Source organism: Rhinolophus sinicus, chromosome X, assembly GCF_036562045.2.
Source record: "Rhinolophus sinicus isolate RSC01 chromosome X, ASM3656204v1, whole genome shotgun sequence".
Classification (NCBI taxonomy): Eukaryota; Metazoa; Chordata; class Mammalia; order Chiroptera; family Rhinolophidae; genus Rhinolophus; species Rhinolophus sinicus.
Window position 1 is genome coordinate 14,357,092 of NC_133768.1, and position 21,134 is coordinate 14,378,225.

The window sequence follows — 21,134 nt, forward strand, 5'->3', positions numbered from 1 at the left end:
TCAGAACCAAAATTGTCCTTGTTATAGTCAATTCTTAATTTTTATGTGCTAACTGGGAAAAATTATAGCACGAATGAAAGGAGCCAGCTGGTGTTGGTTGATTACTCTTCACTCTAAAACTTGAGGAAGGCATAAGAGAATATATTTTAAATATCATTATCTTTCAGCTGATCTCTTTCTTCAAAACTATGATGCTACAGGATGGTTCAAAGGCGACCAGCCTCAGAAGAGTTGGTGTGTCTGAATAGTCCACAAACAAGACAATACTTATCATTACAGTTTCCATTTCTTTAGCATGTGCTTTACACCAGGCATTGGGCTAAACTCTTCACCTGTAGTATCTTTATAATATAGTATAGTATAGTATAGTATAGTATAGTATAGTATAGTATAGTATAGTATAGTATAGTATAGTATAACATAGCATAGAATAGCATAACATAGCACAACATAATACGGGGTCTTATATTAATTTTTGCTCCAAAAGATGCATTAGAGCTGATGGTCTGGCTAGATCTTATTTTCAGGGAAACACGGTAGTAACTCTATGAGGGAGGGAGGTGTGTTCACCTATCCATCTGTCTCTTATCAACTGAATCTCATGTGTGGGAGCTGGAGTGAATTCTACTTTCTCAATTCATTATACGTTGTTACCGTTGGTCTGTGCAAGATCCTTATGTTAATTAATTTGCTTATTCCCCTTTATCCATGTATCCAACGCTCATTCACCACTCCCTTATAAATAACCAATTTATTAGGTTTAGTGTGTATCTATTCCTTTGTGTGTATTCTTATGAAATGTATACGGTGGTTTTGTGTATGTATAATTTAAATTTGTATAAAATGGTATCATGTTATATTTCATTCTGTCTCTTAACTTTTTAATAACTCATTTAACTGAAGCACAATTTTTTAAAAACCCATTCATGTTGCTATGGATTTATTTAATCCATTGCTTCCACTTGTGGCATAATACTCCATGGTTACACCTACCACTGTTACACATTGTCCTTCCTAGTGATGGATAGCCAGGTTGCGCTGGTATCAAACTTCCTACTTTAACACATAGAAACATTTATCGTCATATGGCTCCTTTATGGACTGTGTGAGAATTGCTTTGGGGTGTATAGTGAAGAATGGAATTGCTACTTTATAGGGCATATGCAGACTTTATATGCCTACGTAGTGCCAGAGTAGGTGCTATTATCATCCCCATTTTACAGATGAGGAAACTGAGGCTTTGAGAGTTTTAATAACTTACCCAAAGTCACATAGACAGTAACCAGCAGACCTGGGATTCAAGTTCATACAGTCTTGCTCCAAAAGTTCTACTCTTGATGGCTGTGCCATCATTCTTCTCTGAGTATTGGGGACAGTTTATAAAAACAAGAAGGTAAATCTCATTGTTTGTAGTTCTTATGTTCTTAGAATTGAGGAATCCGGGTGGACTGATTTTTTTCTTCTTCTGATGCACCTGCTTCCTCCCATAGCTGCATAGTAACTGTTTTCCTCTGACTTTCATGTCCTGTGGGTCTGCAGTACTGGCTGCCGCATTAGTAATCCAGAACTGGTACCGACGTTACCGTGCTCAGTTAAAGACCAGAGAACGCTCTGCCCTCAACATCTTCCAGTCCATAGAATATGCTGATGAACAAAGCCAACTGCAGGTATGTTTTGCAAGTTTGTCCCTTTGTTTGGTAACAAGCTTCTCTTTACCCCTTGTTTTTGAAAGAATGACAATTTGGGTCCATTTTAAGCTAAGGAACCTTGGTGAAAGGATTTAATAGAAGATACAATGACATTGTCTTGGGGCTAGCTGTTGAGAGAAAGTATGATTTAGGATGAGGATGGTGTTTTTCAGTTCTGAAGTTCACATTGTTAGGAGGGCTGCCAGATGTTTATTTAACTAATAAAAAATGGTCTTATTCTGTTTTGGGGCACGTGCCCCAGTAGGAAGTAAAGTTGTTACTTTATGAGGGAAAAAACACTTTAAACAGTTAAAAACAAAAATAGAAGAATTTCCTGGGAACAAACCTTTGAAATTTCTAGAAGAAAATACAGATGGGCCTTTTTCAGGATAGGAAGGCTTTTTTTACACTTGCAAAAATGATACATAAATCCAGCTGTGATGCTTAATAGAAAAGTACTTTTTAACAAGATCTTAGAAAGATCTCCAATATAACTGTTAATGAAAACAATTAACTTGTAGAACAAAATGTAGAGTTTTCGCCCATATATGTGAAAGAAAATTAAACATACAGCAAAAGTCTGGAAAAAGATATACAATAAAGTGTTTACAGTGGTTATTTCTGGGGACAGGAGTGGTATTGATGGGTGGGAGTTGAGTGGGAGACGAATTCTCATTTTCATTCTGTATCATTTGTAGTTTTCGACAATCATATTTATCTGTAAATTAATTTATCACATAACCTTTAAAAATAATTAAGAAAATTTCAAAAAGAATGAAAGAAATTGGCAGCTATAAAAATGATACACTATGATTCACTTAGCTTCTCCCTTTGTCCTGATTAGGAGCTCACAGGTGGGCTGTCATTTCAAGCACTGTAGAATACAGTGATGAATATAAAGGTAGAGTGAGCTCTCAAATCCATATGCTTTATGTACGTACATTCCTGTATTAGTACATTCTTTAACATGGACTCTTTTTAAATAACAGATGTATTGAGATATAGTTCACCTATTTAAAGTGTAAAATGTAATGGCTATTAGCATATTCACAAAGTTGTAACCATCACCACAATAAATTTTAGAACATTTTCATCACCCCTCAACCCTTGCAAAAAACTCTATACTCATTAGCAGTCTCCCCCCAACCCCAGCCCCTGGCAACTGCTAATCTGTTTTCTGTCCTTATGGATTTACCTTTTCATGTAAATGGAACCACACAATATGTGATCCTTTTTGTGTCTGACTTCTATCACTGAACATATTTTCTTCAAGGTTCATCCATGTTGTAGCATGTATCAGTACTTCATTCCTTTTTTTTCTTTTTTATTTATTATTTTATTTTATTATTATTTTTTTAATTTATTGGGGTGACAATTGTTAGTGAAATTACATAGATTTTAGGTGTACAATTCTGCATCACATCATCCATAAATCCCATTGTGTGTTCACCACCCAGAGTCAGTTCTCCTTCCATCACCATACACTTGATCCCCCTTACCCTCATCTACCACCCCCCACCCCCTGACCCTCTGGTAACCACCAAACTATTGTCTGTGTCTATGAGTTTTTTGTTTCTCATTTGTTTGTCTTGTTCTTTTGCTGTTTTTAGTTTATATACCACATATCAGTGAAATCATATGGTTCTCTGCTTTTTCTGTCTGACTTATTTCACTTAGCATCATACTCTCAAGATCCATCCATGTTGTCACAAGTGTTCCTATATCATCTTTTCTTATTGCCGAATAGTATTCCGTTGTGTATGTATACCACAACTTCTTTATCCATTCATTTATCGAAGGATATTTTGGTTGTTTCCATGTCCTGGCCACAGTAAACAAAGCTGCAATGAACATTGGAGCACACGTGTCTTTATGTATAAATGTTTCCAGATTTTCTGGGTAGATACCCAGGAGAGGGATTGATGGGTCATATGGTAATTCTATTCGTAATTTTTTGAGGAATCTCCACACTGCCTTCCATAGCGGCTGCACCAGTCTGCATCCCACCAACAGTGTATGAGGGTTCCTTTTTCTCCACAGCCTCTCCAACACTTGTTACTATTTGTCTTGTTGATGATAGCCATTCTGACTGGGGTGAGGTGATATCTCATTGTGGTTTTTATTTGCATTTCTCTGATAATTAGTGATGTTGAGCATTTTTTCATATGTTTATTTGCCATTTGTATGTCCTCTTTGGAGAAATGTCTCTTCAGGTCCTCTGCCCATTTTTCAATTGGGTTGTTTGTTTTGTTGTTGTTGAGTTGCATGAGTTCCTTGTATATTTTGGATATTAGCCCCTTGTTGGAGGCACTGTTTGCAAAAATCTTCTCCCATTCAGTTGGTTGCCTCTTTATTTTGTCGATGGTTTCTTTTGCTGTGCAGAAGCTTTTAAGTTTCATATAGTCCCATTCATTTATTTTAGCTTTTACTTCCATTGCCTTTGGAGTCAAATTCATAAAATGCTCTTTGAACCCAAGGTCCATAAGTTTAGTACCTATGTTTTCTTCTATGCAGTTTATTGTGTCAGGTCTTATGCTTAAGTCTTTGATCCATTTTGAATTAATTTTGGTACATGGTGACAGATAGCAGTCCAGTTTCATTCTTTTGCACGTGGCTATCCAATTCTCCCAGCACCATTTATTGAAGAGGCTGTCTTTGCTCCATTGTATGTTTTTAGGTTCTTTGTCAAAAATTATCTGTCCATATTTATGTGGTTTTATTTCTGGGTTCTCAATTCTATTCCATTGGTCTATGTGTCTGTTTTTCTGCCAATACCATGCTGTTTTGATTATTGTAGCCCTGTAGTACAAGCTAAAGTCAGGGAGTGTGATACCTCCACTATTGTTCTTTTTTCTTAAGATTGCTTTGGCTATTCGGGGTTTTTTGTGGTTCCAAACAAATCTGATGTTTTTTTGTTCTATTTCTTTAAAAAATGCCTTTGGGATTTTGATGGGGATTGCATTAAATCTGTATATTGCTTTGGGTAATATGGCCATTTTAACTATGTTTTTCTTCCAATCCATGAGCACGGAATGCCTTTCCATTTCTTTTGTCTTCTTCAATTTCTTTCAAAAATGTCTTATAGTTTTCAGCATATAGGTCCTTCACATCTTTGGTTAAGTTCATTCCTAGGTATTTTATTCTTTTTGCTTCAATTGCAAAAGGAATTGTATTTTGTATTTCTTTTTCTGAGATTTCATTGTTAGTATATAGGAATGCAATGGACTTTTGTACATTGATTTTGTAGCCAGCAACTTTACTGTATTCGTTGATTGTTTCTAATAGCTTTTTGGTGGAGTCTTTAGGGTTTTCTATATATAGCATCATGTCATCTGCAAAGAGTGATAATTTAACTTCTTCATTCCCAATTTGGATGCCTTTTATTTCTTTCTCTTGCCTGATTGCTCTGGCAAGGACTTCCAACACTATGTTGAAAAGCAGAGGTGATAGGGGACATCCCTGTCGTGTTCCTGAACGTAGAGCAAAGGGCTTCAGTTTTTCACCATTAATTATGAGATTAGCTGAGGGCTTGTCATATATGGCCTTTATTATGTTAAGGCATTTTACTTCTATACCTATTTTATTAAGTGTTTTAATCATAAATGGATGTTGTATCTTGTCAAATGCTTTTCTGCATCAATTGATTTAATCATATGATTTTTGTCCTTTATTTTGTTTATGTGATGTATCACATTGATGGATTTCCGGATGTTCAACATCCTTGTGCCCCGGAGATGAACCCCACTTGGTTGTGATGAATAATCTGTTTAATGCATTGTTGTATTCGATTTGCTAGAATTTTGTTTAGGATTTTTGCATCTGTATTCATCAGAGATATTGGTCTGTAGTTTTCTTTTTTTGTGCTGTCCTTACCAGGTTTTGGTATCAGTGTAATGTTGGCCTCATAAAATGAGTTAGGGAGTACTGTCTCGTCTTCAATTTTTTGGTAGCATTTGAGCAGAACTGGTATTAGATCCTCTTTGAAGGTTTGGTAGAATTCACTAGTGAAGCCATCTGGTCCCGGACTTTTGCTTTTGGGAAGGTTTTGGATGACTGATTCAATTTCGTTACTGGTGATCGGTCTGTTTAGATTTTCCAGTTCTTCATGGTTCAGCCTTGGAAGGCTATATGTTTCTAAGAACTTGTCCATTTCTTCTAGGTTATTGAATTTGGTGGCATATAGTCCTTCATAGTATTCTTGGATGATCCTTTGTATTTCTGTGGTATCCGTGATAACTTCCCCTTTTTCATTTCTGATTTTGTTAATTAGTGTCTTCTCTCTTTTTATCTTAGTGAGTGTAGCCAAGTGTTTGTCAATTTTGTTAATCTTTTCAAAGAACCAGCTCTTTGTCACATTAATTTTTTCTATTGTCTTTTTGTTCCCTATTTCATTTAGTTCTGCTCTAATTTTTTGTTATTTCCTTTCTTCTCCTGACCTTGGGTTTCATTTGTTCTTCTTTTTCTAGTTCTTTAAGTTGTAACAAGAGGTTATTTATCTGGAATTCTTGTTTCTTGAGATTGGCCTGTTATGATATAAATTTCCCTCTTAAAACTGCTTTCGCTGCATCCCAAAAATTTTGGTAGGATGTATTTTCATTGTCATTTGTTTCTATGTATCTTTTGATCTCTCCTCTAATTTCTTCTTTCACCCAGTCCTTCTTTAAAAGTATGTTGTTTAATCTCCATGTATTTGTGTTTTCTTCCTGCTTTCTTTTTGCAGTTGATATCCAATTTCAAAGCCTTGTGATCAGAGAATATGCTTGGTATGATTTCAATCTTCTTAAATTTGCTAAGGCTGATTTTATGTCCCAATATATGGTCTATCCTTGAGAATGTTCCATGTACACTAGAAAAGAATGTATAGTCTGATGTTTTAGGATGAAGTGCTCTATAAATGTCAATTATGTCCATTTCATCTAATGTGTCATTTAGGGCTGCTATTTCGTTATTTATTTTCTGTTTGGATGATCTATCCATAGCTGTCAATGATGTATTTAAGTCCCCTAGTATAATTGTGTTTTGGTCAATTTCTCCCTTTAGTTCTGTTAGTAGTTGCTTGGTATATTTCAGTGCTCCCTGATTGGGGGCATAAATATTGATGACTGTTATGTCTTCTTGTTGTATAGTCCCTTCACCATTATGAAATGTCCATCTTTGTCTCTTGTTATCTTTTTCACCCTGAAGTCTGTTTCATCTGATATCATTATGGCTACACCTGATTTTCTCTGGGTACCATTTGCTTGGAGTGTCAATTTCCACCCTTTCACTTTGAGTCTATGCTTGTCCTTGTAGCTGAGATGTGTCTCTTGGAGACAGCATATGGTTGGGTTTAGTTTATTGATCCATTCTGCTACTCTGTGCCTTTTTATTGGTGAGTTCAGTCCATTTACATTTAGGGTGATTATTGATATGTGAGGATTTCCTGTCATTCTATCTTTAGTTTTTTGGTAAGGCTGTGTCTCCATTATTTCTTTGCCTTTTTGTTGTTGTCTATTTTTTCTGTGTTGTGGTATTCTATGATGTTTGCCTCTGTTTCTTCTTTTATTACAGTACATATTTCAGTCTGGAATTTTTGTGAGTGGTTACCCTTAAGTTTATGTAAAAGAAAGTTTGATATTTAGAGTATTCCATTTTCTTCAGCACGCTTACTCTCTCCATTCCCATATTCCGTTTCAGGCCTTTACTCTCCCCCTTTTTATGTTTTGGTGCCACAAATTGCCCCTGTTGATGGTGGTCGAATAGCCTCCTTTAGTATTTCTTGTAGTGCAGGTCGTGTATTAGAAAATTCCCTCAGCTTCTGTTTGTCTGGAAATGTCTTTATTCCTCCTTCATATCTAAAGGATATCTTTGCTGGATGTATTATTTTTGGCTCATAATTTCTCTCTTTCAATAGTTTGAATATTTGGTTTCACTCCTGCCTGTCTTGTAGAGTTTCTGCTGAAAAATCTGATGATAATCTAATGGGCTTTCCTTTGTAAGTTACCGTCTTCTTTTCCCTGGCTGCCTTGAGGATTCTTTCTTTGTTGTTGATTTTAGACAGCTTCAATACAATGTGCCTTGGAGAAGGCCTGTTGGGATTGAGGTAATTAGGTGTTCTATTTGCTTCTTGGATTCGAGGATCCAGTTCTGTCCACAAGTTTGGGAAGTTCTCATCGACAATTTGTTTGAATATATTCTCTGTTCCCTTCTCTCTTTCTTCTCCTTCTGGTATGCCCATTATTCTTATATTGCTCTTTCTGATGGAGTCAGAAAGTTCTTGTAGAGTTCTTTCATTTCTTTGAAGTCTCAAGTCTCTTTCTTCTTCCATCTGTGTCATTTCCAGGTATCTATCTTCGATGTCACTGATTCGTTCCTCCATCTGGTCAACTCTACTACCTAAGCTGGTTATTTCATTCTTAATTTCTTCTATTGAGTTCTTAATCTCCAGAAATTCTATTTGGTTCTTTTTTAAAATTTCAATCTCTTTTGTAAAATGCTCATGTTCTTCTTTGATTGTGTTTCTGAGTTCATTAAACTGCCTTTCTGTGTTTTCTTGCATCTCGTTGAGTTTTTTCAGAACTGCAACCTTGAATTCTCTGTCATTTAAGTCACATATTTCCATATCTTTAAGTTCCTTTTCTGGAGACTTTTCACTTTCTTTCTGAGCTGTCTTGTTGCATTGGTTATTCATGGCAGTTACTGATTTATTATTTTTCTTCCTAGACATCTACAGGAGTGGCTTCTGCAACAGGTTGATAGGAAGAGGTCTTTCTTTTGTTTTCCAGTACTTGTTGGTAGAATGTTTTATTTTCTCTCCGACTGCAGCCTTTTTTCTCTCTCTCTCACACAGTAGTGCTATGTTTTCTCTGCACTATTCCAGCTTCTCACACAATGGGGGATTCCCTGGGAGATGGGCTTCTCCTCTGTTACTAGTTCGTCTAGGTCACAGGGCGCAGTGTCCCGGTGGGTATGCGGAGAGCTTTTGATGTTCCAAAGCTCTTCCAGCTCCTGATTCAAAGCCTGTGTGTTTCAGCAGTTGTGTTTACTCCTGCAGGGATCCGCCCAGATAGGTGGGGTCAGGGGCGGGGTGAGTTGTGAGAGGTGGCCCAGAGCAATGGCAGCGACCACCACCACAGTCGGTCCTGCTTCCACAGCTCCCTCCTCTTTGCCGGAACTAGTTGGGCTGCGAATCTGTGTCTGTGGTCCACAGTTCTCAGAACAGCAAATATTCTGTTCTTTTGATCTGACACTGCTACTGTTCCGCTTCTAGAACCGGGCAGGTGGGGGCGGGGTGAGCTCTGGGAGGGTTGGGAGGGGGCAACTAGTCTCAGTGCCTAAGGCTCCGTTCTCTGCTCGGCAGTGAGGGCTTAAACCACCGTTTTCAGCCTTCTTCCCTCGGTCTTTTCTCCGAGGTCTGTGCCATGAGATTTGGGTTCAGCCGTGTTATATGCTGCCCCCTCTGCCCTGTGGGCCATAAGCGGAGCCCTAGCAGTCCGAGTTCTTTCCTCTCCTGCAGCTGCGGTAGTTCCGGCTCCATCCCCGCACTTCTCCCTTTCCTCCTCCCCCGCTCGCGCGATTCTCCCACCTGTAGGTGAATGCAGTAGTGGGCCTCTTTGTCTTGCCTGTCTGCTGTGCAGGGAGCCCTTTGTGGAGTTATTGTTGTTCGATTAGTTGTAAATTCTAGGGGAGCTTTACAGAGGCTCACCTCACGCCGCCATTTTGATCCTCTTTTCCTTCTTTTTCTTTTTTAAAAAGAGGGCACAGCTCACAGTGGCCTATGTAGGGATTGAACCGGCAACCTTGGTGCTACTAGCACCATGCTCCAACCTACTGAGCTAACCAGCCACCTCCTTCATTCCTTTTATTGCTGAATAATATTCCATTGTATGGATATAGCACATTTTGTTTATTCATTCCTCAGTGGATAGATTATTTGAATTGTTTTCATTTTTTGGCTATTGTAAATTATGCTGCTATGAATATTTGTGTGCAAGTTTTTATGTGAACATATGTTTTCAGTTCTCTTGGGTGTATACCTAGAAGTGAAACTGTTGGGTCATCTGTGTGTAACTTTTTGAATAATTGATAAATTGTTTTCCAAAGCAGCTGCACCATTTTACATTCCCACCAGCAGTGTATGAGGGCTCCAATTTTGCCATATCTTTGCTGACACTTTTTGATTATAGCCATCCTAGAGTGTGTGAAATGGTATTTCATTGTGGTTTCTATTGACTCTTAATTGATAAACCCATCAACAGTATTAAAATCATACATTTTGATATTTTTATGGAAAGTCTTCCTTCCCTGAACTCCCACACCTACTCCCAGATTGATAAGGTTCGTTCATGTTCACTCTTCATGGGAGGCAGAGCTTAGAGAAGAAGTTATTTGTCCTGTATAAATGCAGGTCTTTGCAGGTAATTGGTAGACATCTTGGTGATGGTTGGAATGCTGGTGGATTTCCAGCTTTCTCTCCCTCTCTCCCTTCCTCCTTATTTCATTTGATAAATATATTTGATATTTAAGAGTATCCCTTAGCTCTTAATCCCACTACCAAAAGGAAAAGAAGAGATCATAATGAACAAAATCTAGTAGTTGTCTTAGGTTGGTTTCCTAGGAGCAGAATCTGAGACAGGTTTACTGGTACAAGTGATTTCCTGGGAGAATGTTCTCAGGAAAAACCTATAAGAGAGCGAAGAAAGCCAGATAGGATGGGGGAAGAAACTAGGCAAAAATGTGATTTCTGGACAAGTCTGACCTCAGCCTGATCCCATTGGGAGCTCTGAAGTGTGAAATGCATCACAGATTTTGTACTGACCAGTGACAAGGGAGGTGGGGGCTAGGCTGTAGTACCTTTGCTTCAGTTAGTAATTTTCTATGGGCAGCTCCCCAGGAGAGGGATATATGATATCCTATGAACTGTGGGGAACGTGTCGCCCATCTGCCAAGGGCAGTCCCTGGGAGGAGGAGAACAGGTAGATGTGGAACCCATTAGCACCCAGGGCAGCTGTGAGATGAGTACCCTAGAAGAGTAAAGGGGAGTTTCGGGAACACCAATAGCATTTGCCACGCAGCTGTTTGGGGTTCATTAATTGATTAATGTATTTTTATTTTGTCCAGCTATCCAATTTCTTTAGCTTCGTGTTGCAACACTACAAACATATCCGTGAGAAAGATCGCAGTAAGTAAAAATTTTGTCTTTTGAAAAGCAGTCATTATATATTGAATTGTTCTCATCGAGGGATGTAAACTCTGAAGATGGGAGAACACTAAGCAATTTAAAAGATGCAAACCTGTCTTGTCTATGTGACACCAAACTGGTAAATTCAGTTCAGCTGGCTTTTTTTCCCCCCTCTGATTGGTGTCAACTAAATTGACCATTTATTTTTTTCACTTTCAAAAAAGTGAATTAGATTTCATTCAGCATTAATTTGTTGAATACCTTCTCTGACCACAATCTATTGATGTACAGTTTTAGCTTACTAAGGAGGATCTGATTTTTTTATCCCTGAAAAGTTGTGCTGAGAGATCAAAATACCTTGAGTATTTCATGGAACAGATCTAGGGGGAAATGGTGGATTAAACAGTTGACCCCATCGTGTTTCTGTTTTCTGCATAGCTATCTACCTGTCTGTTTATCTATCATTTAGTCATTCTGAAATGACTAAATATATCATTTCAGAGACAGGCAATTAGGTGTGGTTCAAAAATGATTTTAGAATAATAGTTATTCACAAGGCATGTATTTCTTCTGCAAATTCAGATTTGCCTGTTATCTTCACGGTAGATACTAGATTTAAAATTTTTTTCTTTGGTTTAGGCCAACTATTTTTTGCTCTAATTAAAAATGTTTATGGCATTTAAAAGCGTATTTTAAATAATCCAGTGAGCACCCTTTGAAGTGGCAAAAGAATGGAGTTTTAATGGCATGCTTTGAGCTAAATACATATGTATAAAAATAATTAAAGCGTTTAATGATCTATGGAAACTTTTTGAATGGTTGAATAGCCAAACCTGAGGAGTGGGGAGTGGGTGGAAATGGATATTTTGCCATTTTCATTCTTTTAGATAATTGCAATTTGAAGAGAGTTGTTTGTGCTTCGTGTTCTTTGGCAAAAATATTTTTTAGAGAGAATATAATGATAAAATGAAATAATAATCATATTTCAGTTGGGCCATGCATCAGAATCACTTATGGAGATTTCATAGCCACAGATGGCTGGGTTACAGTCCAGAGATATTTACTCAGGCTCTGTATTTTTTAAAAATCTGCATTAAAAAAAATTCTGCAGGTGATTTAAAAAACTAATTTTTTTTAAATCAAAGAAGGAGACAGTGGTTTAATCTTCTTATGAAAACTTTAATTATAGAAAAGTACACAAATCATAAGTATATGACTTGATAAATTTTCTCAAAGTAAACACCCTTGTAACATGTACCCAGAACAAGAAAGAAAAACATTCTCAGAGCCACATAACGCCCCCTGTCCCCCACCTCCAATCACTACCCAACCCCCATAACTACTTTCCTGATTTCTACATCCTAGATTAGTTTTGCTTGTTTTTGAACTTCTCTACATAAATGGAAGCACAGAGATTTGAGTCTGGCTTCTTTGACTCAACGTAATATTTCTGAGAGTCATCCACATTGTTGTGATCCAGTCATTCTTATTGCTGAATAATACTGTGTTTTACGAATATATCAAAATTTATCATTCTACTGTTCATGGACATTTGGTTGTTTTCAGTTTTGGTAATTTTAATGGTACTGCTATGCATATGCTTGTACATGAACTTTTTGGTGAACATGTATCCTTTTCCTTTGCTATATTGCTCTGTAGTCATTTTCAGTTATCTATTGCTGCATAACAAACCACCCCAAAATTTAGTGGCTTAAAAACAAAAGCCATTTTATTGCTTATGATTCTGTGGGTCAGGCATTTGAACAGGGCTCAGTGGGGATGACTTGTCTTTGTTTCATGTGGTATCTGTTGGGCTCACTTAACCTAGCTGGGTGGGGCAGGGACGTCCAAATGGTTTTACTTACATGTCTGGGACTTTGATGTTAGCTATGGACGTGGACACCTTAATTCTCCTCATGCAGCCTCTCTGTCCTAAAGGATATCCTAGACTTCGTTCTATGACAGCTGGATCCCAAGAGGGCAAAGGCAGAAGCTGCAAGGCCTCTGAAGGTCTATGCTCTGGAACTCATACAAAATCAGTTCTGCCATATTCTGTAGGCCAAAGCAAGTCACAAGGCCAGCTAAAGATTCAGAGGGGTTAGGAAAGATTTGTCTCTTGCAGGGAGCAGCAGTAGCATATGGGGATATGGATACAAGGAGGCATGTTTCACTGGGGGCCATTATTATAAAGATGTACTACAACTCAGGAGTGGAAGTTTTGGGTTATAGGGCATGCATATGTTCAGCTTTATTAGATACTGACAAACAATTTTACGAAGTTGTTATACCAAGTTTTACTGCCACCAGTGTATGAGAGTTCCAGTTGTTCCATATCCTCACTAACACTTGGAATTGTCTGTCCTTTTCATTTGAGCTATTTGGCAGTTATGTAGTGGTATCACATTTCTGCTTTAATTTGCATTTCCCTGGTGAGCAGTGAAATTGCTCACCTTTTGTATGCTTATTAGTCACGTGCACATCCTGTTTGGTGAAGTGCCTGATCAGGTCTTTTGCCCATCTTCCTGTTGGGTTATCTGCCTTTATCTTACCAATTTGTATGAGTTCTCTAAGTATTCTAAATATAAGAACATGAATCTTTGTTAGGTAAACATATTGCAAATACCTTCTCCTAGTCTTTGGCTTTTATCCCCCCAGTCTTTAAATGGTGTCTTTTGATGAATAGACATTCTTGATTTCAACGTAGTACAGTTCTTTGCCTTTATGATTAGTGCTTTCTGTATCCTGTTTAAGAAATCTTTGCATCGCGCGCGCGCGCGCGCGCACACACACACACACACACACACACAGACACATACTCATTTATGCGAAAATAAATACAGGATAAACCAGAAACTAATGACATTGTTATCCTACAAGAGATGGGGGGATAATGGGAGCAGGGCAGAAAGAATGGGAAAATGAAAATCGGGTAGAAGGGATGAGGGGAGAGTGACGCTTCTCTGAGTATACCTTTTTGTAGTTCTGATGCTTAAAACTATGCTGTTTCATATCCCTAAAAAAACCATTAATTAAAAATAGGAAGTGTCTGTGTGTGTGTGTCTGTGTGTGTGTATGTTTCCAAAATAAAATGCACGCTAACAATTGAACTTACCTATATTACAAATGAATAACATAATCACCTGAAGGAGGTGGCAAAGAAAAAAAAACTAACCTAAGTAATATTGGAAAACACCATTTTAACCATAATGTGCCTTGATGAGGTTTCATTTTTTGTTTATCCTGCATGGGGTTTGCTGAATTTCTTGATATCTAGCTTGATATTTTTTGTTAGATTTGGAAAATTTTCATCTATTAATTACTTAAAATATCTTTCTTTTCAAGTCTAAATATCTTTTTCGTTGTGAATCCTGCTTTTAAACTTAGAAGTCCCTGAAGTATTTAAAATGTGATTGCTATGCCTGTATTTGTACATTTTTTATGTTTTACTTTAAAAAAGTTTAACACTTCATAAATTTTGGATTTTTTATATTAAACTAAAAAAGGAAATTTTGATGCCTAGTGGTTAAGAACAATTAAAAAACACAACTACAAAGAAAATTTCCAAGTAGTTAGCCATCTTTCCTACAACATTTATTTCATAATTTCTATCTTTTCCACATGATTTGTAGTACCCACTTCACAGTATATTCATTTAAAAATGGGTAATAGAGCTTATTTCTATGCTGTCTATTCCCTTATACATCTCTCGATTATGGAGTCCTAGAATCATATTGATTTAATTATTGTATGTAGCAGAAAAAGAGATTTATAGATTATTGCTATAGGTTGATTTCATTTAAAAAATTTTTCCAGCTTTATTGCAACATAATTGACATATAACATTGTATAAATGTGTGGACAATGTAATGATTTCATAAATGTATATATTATGAGATGATTACCACCATAAGGTTAGTTAACACATCCACCACCTCACAGAGTTACAATTTTTGTGTGAGTGTGCTGAGAACTTAAAATATACTCTTAGCAACTTGGAAATATACACTAGAGTACTGTGAACTGGAGTCATCACGTTGCACATTACTGTAGGTTGCTTTTTGATGACCCTCTTTGGTGGGAAGGTTCCAGATACCCTCCACCTACACCTGCTTGGCAGAAGTGCTGTGACCCCTAAGCAAGGTATATTTAAGGACCAGAAGGTCACTTAACATTCCCAGATACCAGAGGCAGATTAAAGGTTTAAACTCTGAGGGACACAGTACATCGACATTCTGGGTGTTCCAAAGGTGAGAGGTGACCTGGAAGCAGTTCTTTTCTGTGTCATACTACTTTAGTTGCTCAAAACCAGTTCATAGCACTTGGTGGGGAGACTACACACCTGTTCCCCAGTCTACTTTTTCAAGTCAGCCTCCTCCCACAGGTAGAAAGCCAAAGCTGCTATACATAGCAGTAGGTTTAAACAGAGACTGGTGAAGTGGGGAGTGGAATGGAGTGTGGGGAAGTATTGTTTTGACTTTTCTTTTTGCTTCCCAGATTAGCAAAATGTCCTATCAGACCAGGTATTTTATACTTTTTGTTGCTGTGGTGAATAAGATATTTTTCCCGTTATATCTCCCCAATGATTATTGGTGGTATTTAGTAAACCTTTTGATTTATATCTATTTATTTTTTATTGTGCTACTATTGAATAATAACATTAATGAAGTTATTGCTGATATTTACTGTTTGCCATATGCCATGTCTTTAAGTGCTTTAAACATGTCATTTCGTTGTCTTCATGACAAACCAACGAGATTAGTATTATCCCCTTCTAACGGGTGAGACTACTGAGGCTTAGAAGGTTAACTTCCCAAGGTTAGTCATCTCATCAGTAGTGAAGCTGTGATTCAAACCAGTGTGATTAACCTCTGTATTATTTTAATTCTCCTACCAACTCTTGGAGTTTTTCAACTGATTTTCTTGAGTGTAGCTATGTCATCACACTGGCCGTAAGTAACTTTAGTTTTACATTTTTTCTATCCAATAGTCATTGCTCTTAGTTTACCTAAGAGCTAAACTAAGCATTGGCTGGAGATAGCAGAACAATGTTAAAATGAAACGAAAGCAGTCATCCTCGTTTTGTTAATGATTTAATGGAAAAATCATTATTGTTGATTTAAATTTTAAGAATTATGTTAAGGATGTATCCTTCCATTCCTGGATTTCTGAGTTTTTAAAAAATCATGAACAGGTGTTAAATTTTAGCATCTGTTGAATTTATTATATGGACACCCATGGTTTTAATCCAGACTCATAAATAAGAAATGAAATATCTATAAATGCAGTTTAATTGCTGCTTTTCTTTTTCTAGCAATATCTGGAGCTTGTTTTCAAAGTAACATGTGGGCAGTAAAGGCACATTTTTTTTTTTTAAATTATGGGCTTTAAATTTTTCCCTGTCCAGATTTTGAGTCTGTACTGGGTAAAAGAAAAGATTGTGTGTAGGGGGCATTTTTGAGGTATTTTCTTTAGAACAGCTTGTGAAGTTACCATTCGGTTATAATTCAAAATTTTATTATATTTAATTAGTTTAGATTCATGTTGATGGACTTGTAAAACAAATAGGTAATTATTAATTCTAATAACATGTTGCACAAATCTTCATATACGAGTGTTGGCATTCATTAAACCATTATAATTCATTATAGTAGTTACAGCCCACAAAGACAGTACTTGGATTTGAAATGTTAAAGCTTTTAATTGTTTTCATACATGACCCACATTAACTACACATAAGAAAGAGAATCTGTGTTTTCCCTTTTTTTAAAATGTGGCTAAAGACTAGCAGAAGGAATATGATTTGATGTTTACTGATATTTCATTTTGAGTAGTTTTGAGCAAGAATTGGTTTAGGGAATGGTGCTTTTACATGTATTACAGGAATGAGGGTCAGCAAATGTAAGGAAGGAAGGGCCAGACTGAGCCTCTTTTTTTTAAAGAAGAAACAGTATTTTTATTTTGTTCTTAAACAAGACTGAGTTTTATTAACCGGAACACGATGTGCCAGCTGATGAGAAAGAGAGAGTTGATAGAGCATGGGTGAAGGCAATGATGGGGAAAAGAAAATCATATTTTTTTTATACCTCACAGAGTTGGGATTACTTAGTCAGTTATAAGATGATATAGTGAAACTGCTGGGGGGGGGTTTGTTGTTGTTGTTGTTATTTTCCCAAGAGGAGCACATTATTTCAGTGTGTAGAGTTAAGAAGAAAGTTTCCCCTGGAGCAAGTGTGGGCACAGAGCCCCAGAGAGCAGTTTCCAGGCTCTTGGCCTCGCGTCGGGAGGTGCTGGCTCGGGTAGTGAATGACCATCAACTGTGATTGGTTGGCTGTCGGCGGTAACCGGTTAGCCAATTGGCTACTGATATAACTGCGGGGCTCCGTTGATTGGTTGATTGGTTGGCAGAGAAGCGGACCTCAGGTTGCAGATCGTGTGGCTCCTGCTTCCTGTGTCTCCAACCCAGACGCCAGCAAGAACAGTGGTATGACTTCCTTATCTATGGCTCCGTGGGTGTTCCCTTTTGGCCTCACCATATCCTGCGTTCTTATGTGGGGAGTGGGACCAAAGACCCCGCAGGCCGCCCTGCACGACAGCAAGATACATCTCTAAGAATGACAACCAAGTAGAAATGAGTGGAATGATCATTAAGATAGTTAAGTAGAGTACTGTCTACATAATGAATATGAGATAAAATTTCCCATGATGCTCTGCATTTCTAGTTTTCAAACATAAAATGAAATAAAGTTATTCTCAAATCTCAAACCAAATCCAAATGAGAAAAATAACCTCTGCTGGATCACACTGAAGATAGACATCATTACTCCGAAATTCAGCTTCTTATAAAACATCATCAACCACCACCAAAATAATATTGGGTACACAATAATTTAGAAGGTATTTTTAAATTACCAAATATTTTGGCTTTAGGGGAAAAAAATTCAAGTTTAGTTCTTAACTGTAATCCCTCAGCATAAGTGAATCATGAAAAATCGTATTCTGTAGACATCTGCTAACATCATACCTTCCAAACATGTCTACTGTAAATATTAAAAAAGATGGAAACTGCTTGCAGACAACTTCTGATTAATGGCCTTAGTAGCAATTCAGTGTTAATGAGTTGAAAGTATGTCATCATCCTCTGTGTTAGTTATCTATTACTGTAATAATACTGTGTATTAAACAACCACAATAGTTCAGTGGTGGGGCAGCCAGATGGCTCATTTGGTTAAAGCGTGAGTTCTGAACAAAAGGGTTGCTGGTTGGATTCCCACGTGGGCCAGTGAGCTGCGCCCTCCACAACTAGATTGAAAACGACAAGCTGCTGCTGAGGCTCCAGAGGGGTGGCTGGATGGCTCAATGGTTAGAGTGCGAGCTCTCAACAACAAGGTTGCCAGTTCAAGTCCCACATGGGATGGTGTGCTGCGCCCCCTGCAACTAAAGATTGAAAACGACAACTGGGGATGGTCCGGTGGCTCAGGCGGTTAGAGCTCCATGCTCCTAACTCCGAAGGCTGCTGGTTCGATTCCCACATGGGCCAGTGGGCTCTCAACCACAGGGTTGCCAGTTCAACTCCTTGAGTCCCGCAAGGGATGGTGGGCTCCGCACCCTGAAACTAATATTGAACACGGCACCTTGAGCTGAGCTGCCACTGAGCTCCCAGATGGCTCAGTTGGTTGGAGCATGTCCTCTCAACGACAGGGTTGCCGGTTCGACTCCCGCAAGGGATGATGGGCTGCGCTCCCTGCAGCTAGCAACGGCGACTGGACCTGGAGCTGAGCTGTGCCTTCCACAACTAAGACTAAAAGGACAACAACTTGACTTGGAAAAAGTCCTGGAAGTACACACTGTTCCCCAATAAAGTCCTGTTCCCCTTCCCCAATTTAAAAAAAAAAAAATCTTTTAAAAAAAAAGGTTAAAAAATGACAACTGGACTTGGAACTGAGCTGTGCCCTGCACAACTAGATTGAAGAACAATGACTTGGAGCTGATGGGCCCAGAGAAACACACTGTCCCCCAATATTCCCCAATAGCAATTTAAAAACAACAACAAATTGTTCAGTGGCATATAATAATTTCTTTTTGCTCACAAGTCTACAGATTACCTGAGCAGTTGTGCTGATCTTGGCTGGCTTGATTTGGCAGTTTTTCGAGCCTTGCCTGGAGTTCACTCATGTGTCTGGAGGTCTGGTGGCTGATCTAGGACTGCCTTGGCTGGGGTGATTCAGCTCTGTTCCACGTGGTGTTGGAGCTTTCAGTAGGCTACCCTAGCCTTTGTGGTAGTGGCATGGTTTCAAAAGAGGGAGCATGGAAGCATACAAGGCCTCCTGAGGCCTTGGCTTGGAATTGGTACGTGACATTTCCATCCCATTTTTTAGGCCAACACGAGTCATGAACCCAACCCAGCTTCAAGGGCGGGGGAAATAAACTCTTGGTGAGAATAGCTACAAAAAGCACATTAAAAAGAGCATGGTTAGAAGTTGGGGTAGAGAATTGGCGTCACTGTTGCAATCAATGTACTACATCCCCTTTCATGTTTCTTCACCTGAATTGGCCAGATTTCTGTTCTTGGGCTGATAGTTTCATGGGCAGTCTAGCAAGAAAGGGACCCTGGATCTCAGCACCTGCTGAAATGGGCAGTGCAGGCATACTTTTATATAGCAATGTGTCTCTGAGAGAGGCCCTTTGGTATTTCTGCTGATGGTTTGTCATCTAACTGTATCTGCTTTGTTACCAAGAAGAAAAAGAAAATCATGTCACAAAATGTGTTTTTATGTGAAGGGGGAAACAAATCAATTACAACTAAGTAAAATTTGAAGTGTTTAACAGGGGAAAATTGAATGTCTTAGTTTAATTATCTGTAGATCATGAATAGAAGCAGATATTTGAACAAAATACAGTGCATTGTTATATTCTCAACCCTATTTGTAAAAATCTGAGATGGAAGAGTGGGCAAAAAATGTAGAGTTAGAGCTTCAGAGCATCAAAATACCTTGAATGACCAGTTTTCCCTGTGCTTCTCCTTCTACTCCCCACTGATGAACTTACTTTTTTGGTAAAATGTCCTCCCAGGAAGGGATGATGTGAATGTATGTGCTGGTCTCAGAGCAAATCATTCCTCATGGTTATATGTGGAATATCTCGGTAATCATAACATTTAGCGCAGTGCCTTACGTGGGTGAGGCACTCAGGAAGGTATTTATGGCATTTAAGTATGGGAATGTTGATTTTCCCTCCATTTCTGTCTTTTCCAGAATTAGTCAATCGACTGTTTGGCTACACCCTCTATGACAGAGATAGACTGGACCACAGGGGGCTGTCCGAAGTCGCAGAATGCTACGGAGGTCCTCAGCTGCAATTTCCCCTCACTTTTACTGATATTGAGTCACTTATTGAAGCCTACAAGGAACAACGGGCAAGTGGAAGTAGATACTGCCTTGATTCTTATACACAAACAATGAGGATTTGTTGAATGAATGAATGAAAACACTACAGCAGAAATGCATTCCCTTGGGAAAATGCTTCACAATAAATGAGAGCTACCCTCTGCTTTGCTTAACCCATGAAATAGAAGTATCCTCATATATATATGGAAACCTCCTCTATCTATAGCTTGCAGCATTTCCTTTTTCTTTTTCTGAGATATAATTCACGTACCATAAAATTTACCATTTAAAGTATATGATTCAGTGGCTTTGTATACAATTCAGAAGATCGTACAACTATCACGAATATCTAATTCCAGAACATTTTCATCACCCCCAAAAGTGCTGTACCCCTTACCATTCCCTTCTCCCCTACCCCTGGCAACCAGAGGTATTATACTTTTTATATCTATGGATTTGTCTCTTCTGGATATTTCATACAAATGGAATCATACATTATGTGGCTTTTTGTGTCTGGCTTTCATTTAGCATATGTTTTTAAGGTTCATTCATGTTACAGCATGTTTCATTACTCCTTTATTTTTATGGCTGGCTAATATTCTATTGCATGGATGTACCATTTTTGTTTATTAGTTCATCAATGGATTGACATTTGGGTTTTTTTCCTACCTTTTGGCTCTTATGAATATTCATGTACAAGTTTTTATGTGAACATATTTTCAGTTCTCTTGAGTATATACTAAGGAGTAGAATTGCTGGGTCATATGGTTACTTTTGAGGAACTTCCAAACCGTTTTCCACAGCGGCTACACCATTTTAACATTCCTACCAACAATGCATGAGGGTTCCAATTTCTCCAGGTTTTTTGCCAACACTTATTTTCTGTTTCCTTTGTTTTTTCTT

At 38.0% G+C, this 21,134-nt stretch overlaps 1 protein-coding gene across 2 annotated transcripts in view; it reads left to right on the forward strand.

Annotated features, from left to right (window-relative positions):
* PPEF1 (protein phosphatase with EF-hand domain 1) overlaps positions 1-21,134 on the forward strand; it is a 106,837-nt gene that overhangs the window by 37,540 nt on the left and 48,163 nt on the right. For both annotated transcript variants that reach the window (XM_019755387.2, XM_074323673.1), the window contains 3 exons: positions 1,540-1,667; positions 10,788-10,848; positions 20,100-20,260. In XM_019755387.2, coding sequence (XP_019610946.2) covers positions 1,540-1,667; positions 10,788-10,848; positions 20,100-20,260 — 350 coding nt within the window. The remainder of the gene's footprint in view (positions 1-1,539; positions 1,668-10,787; positions 10,849-20,099; positions 20,261-21,134) is intronic.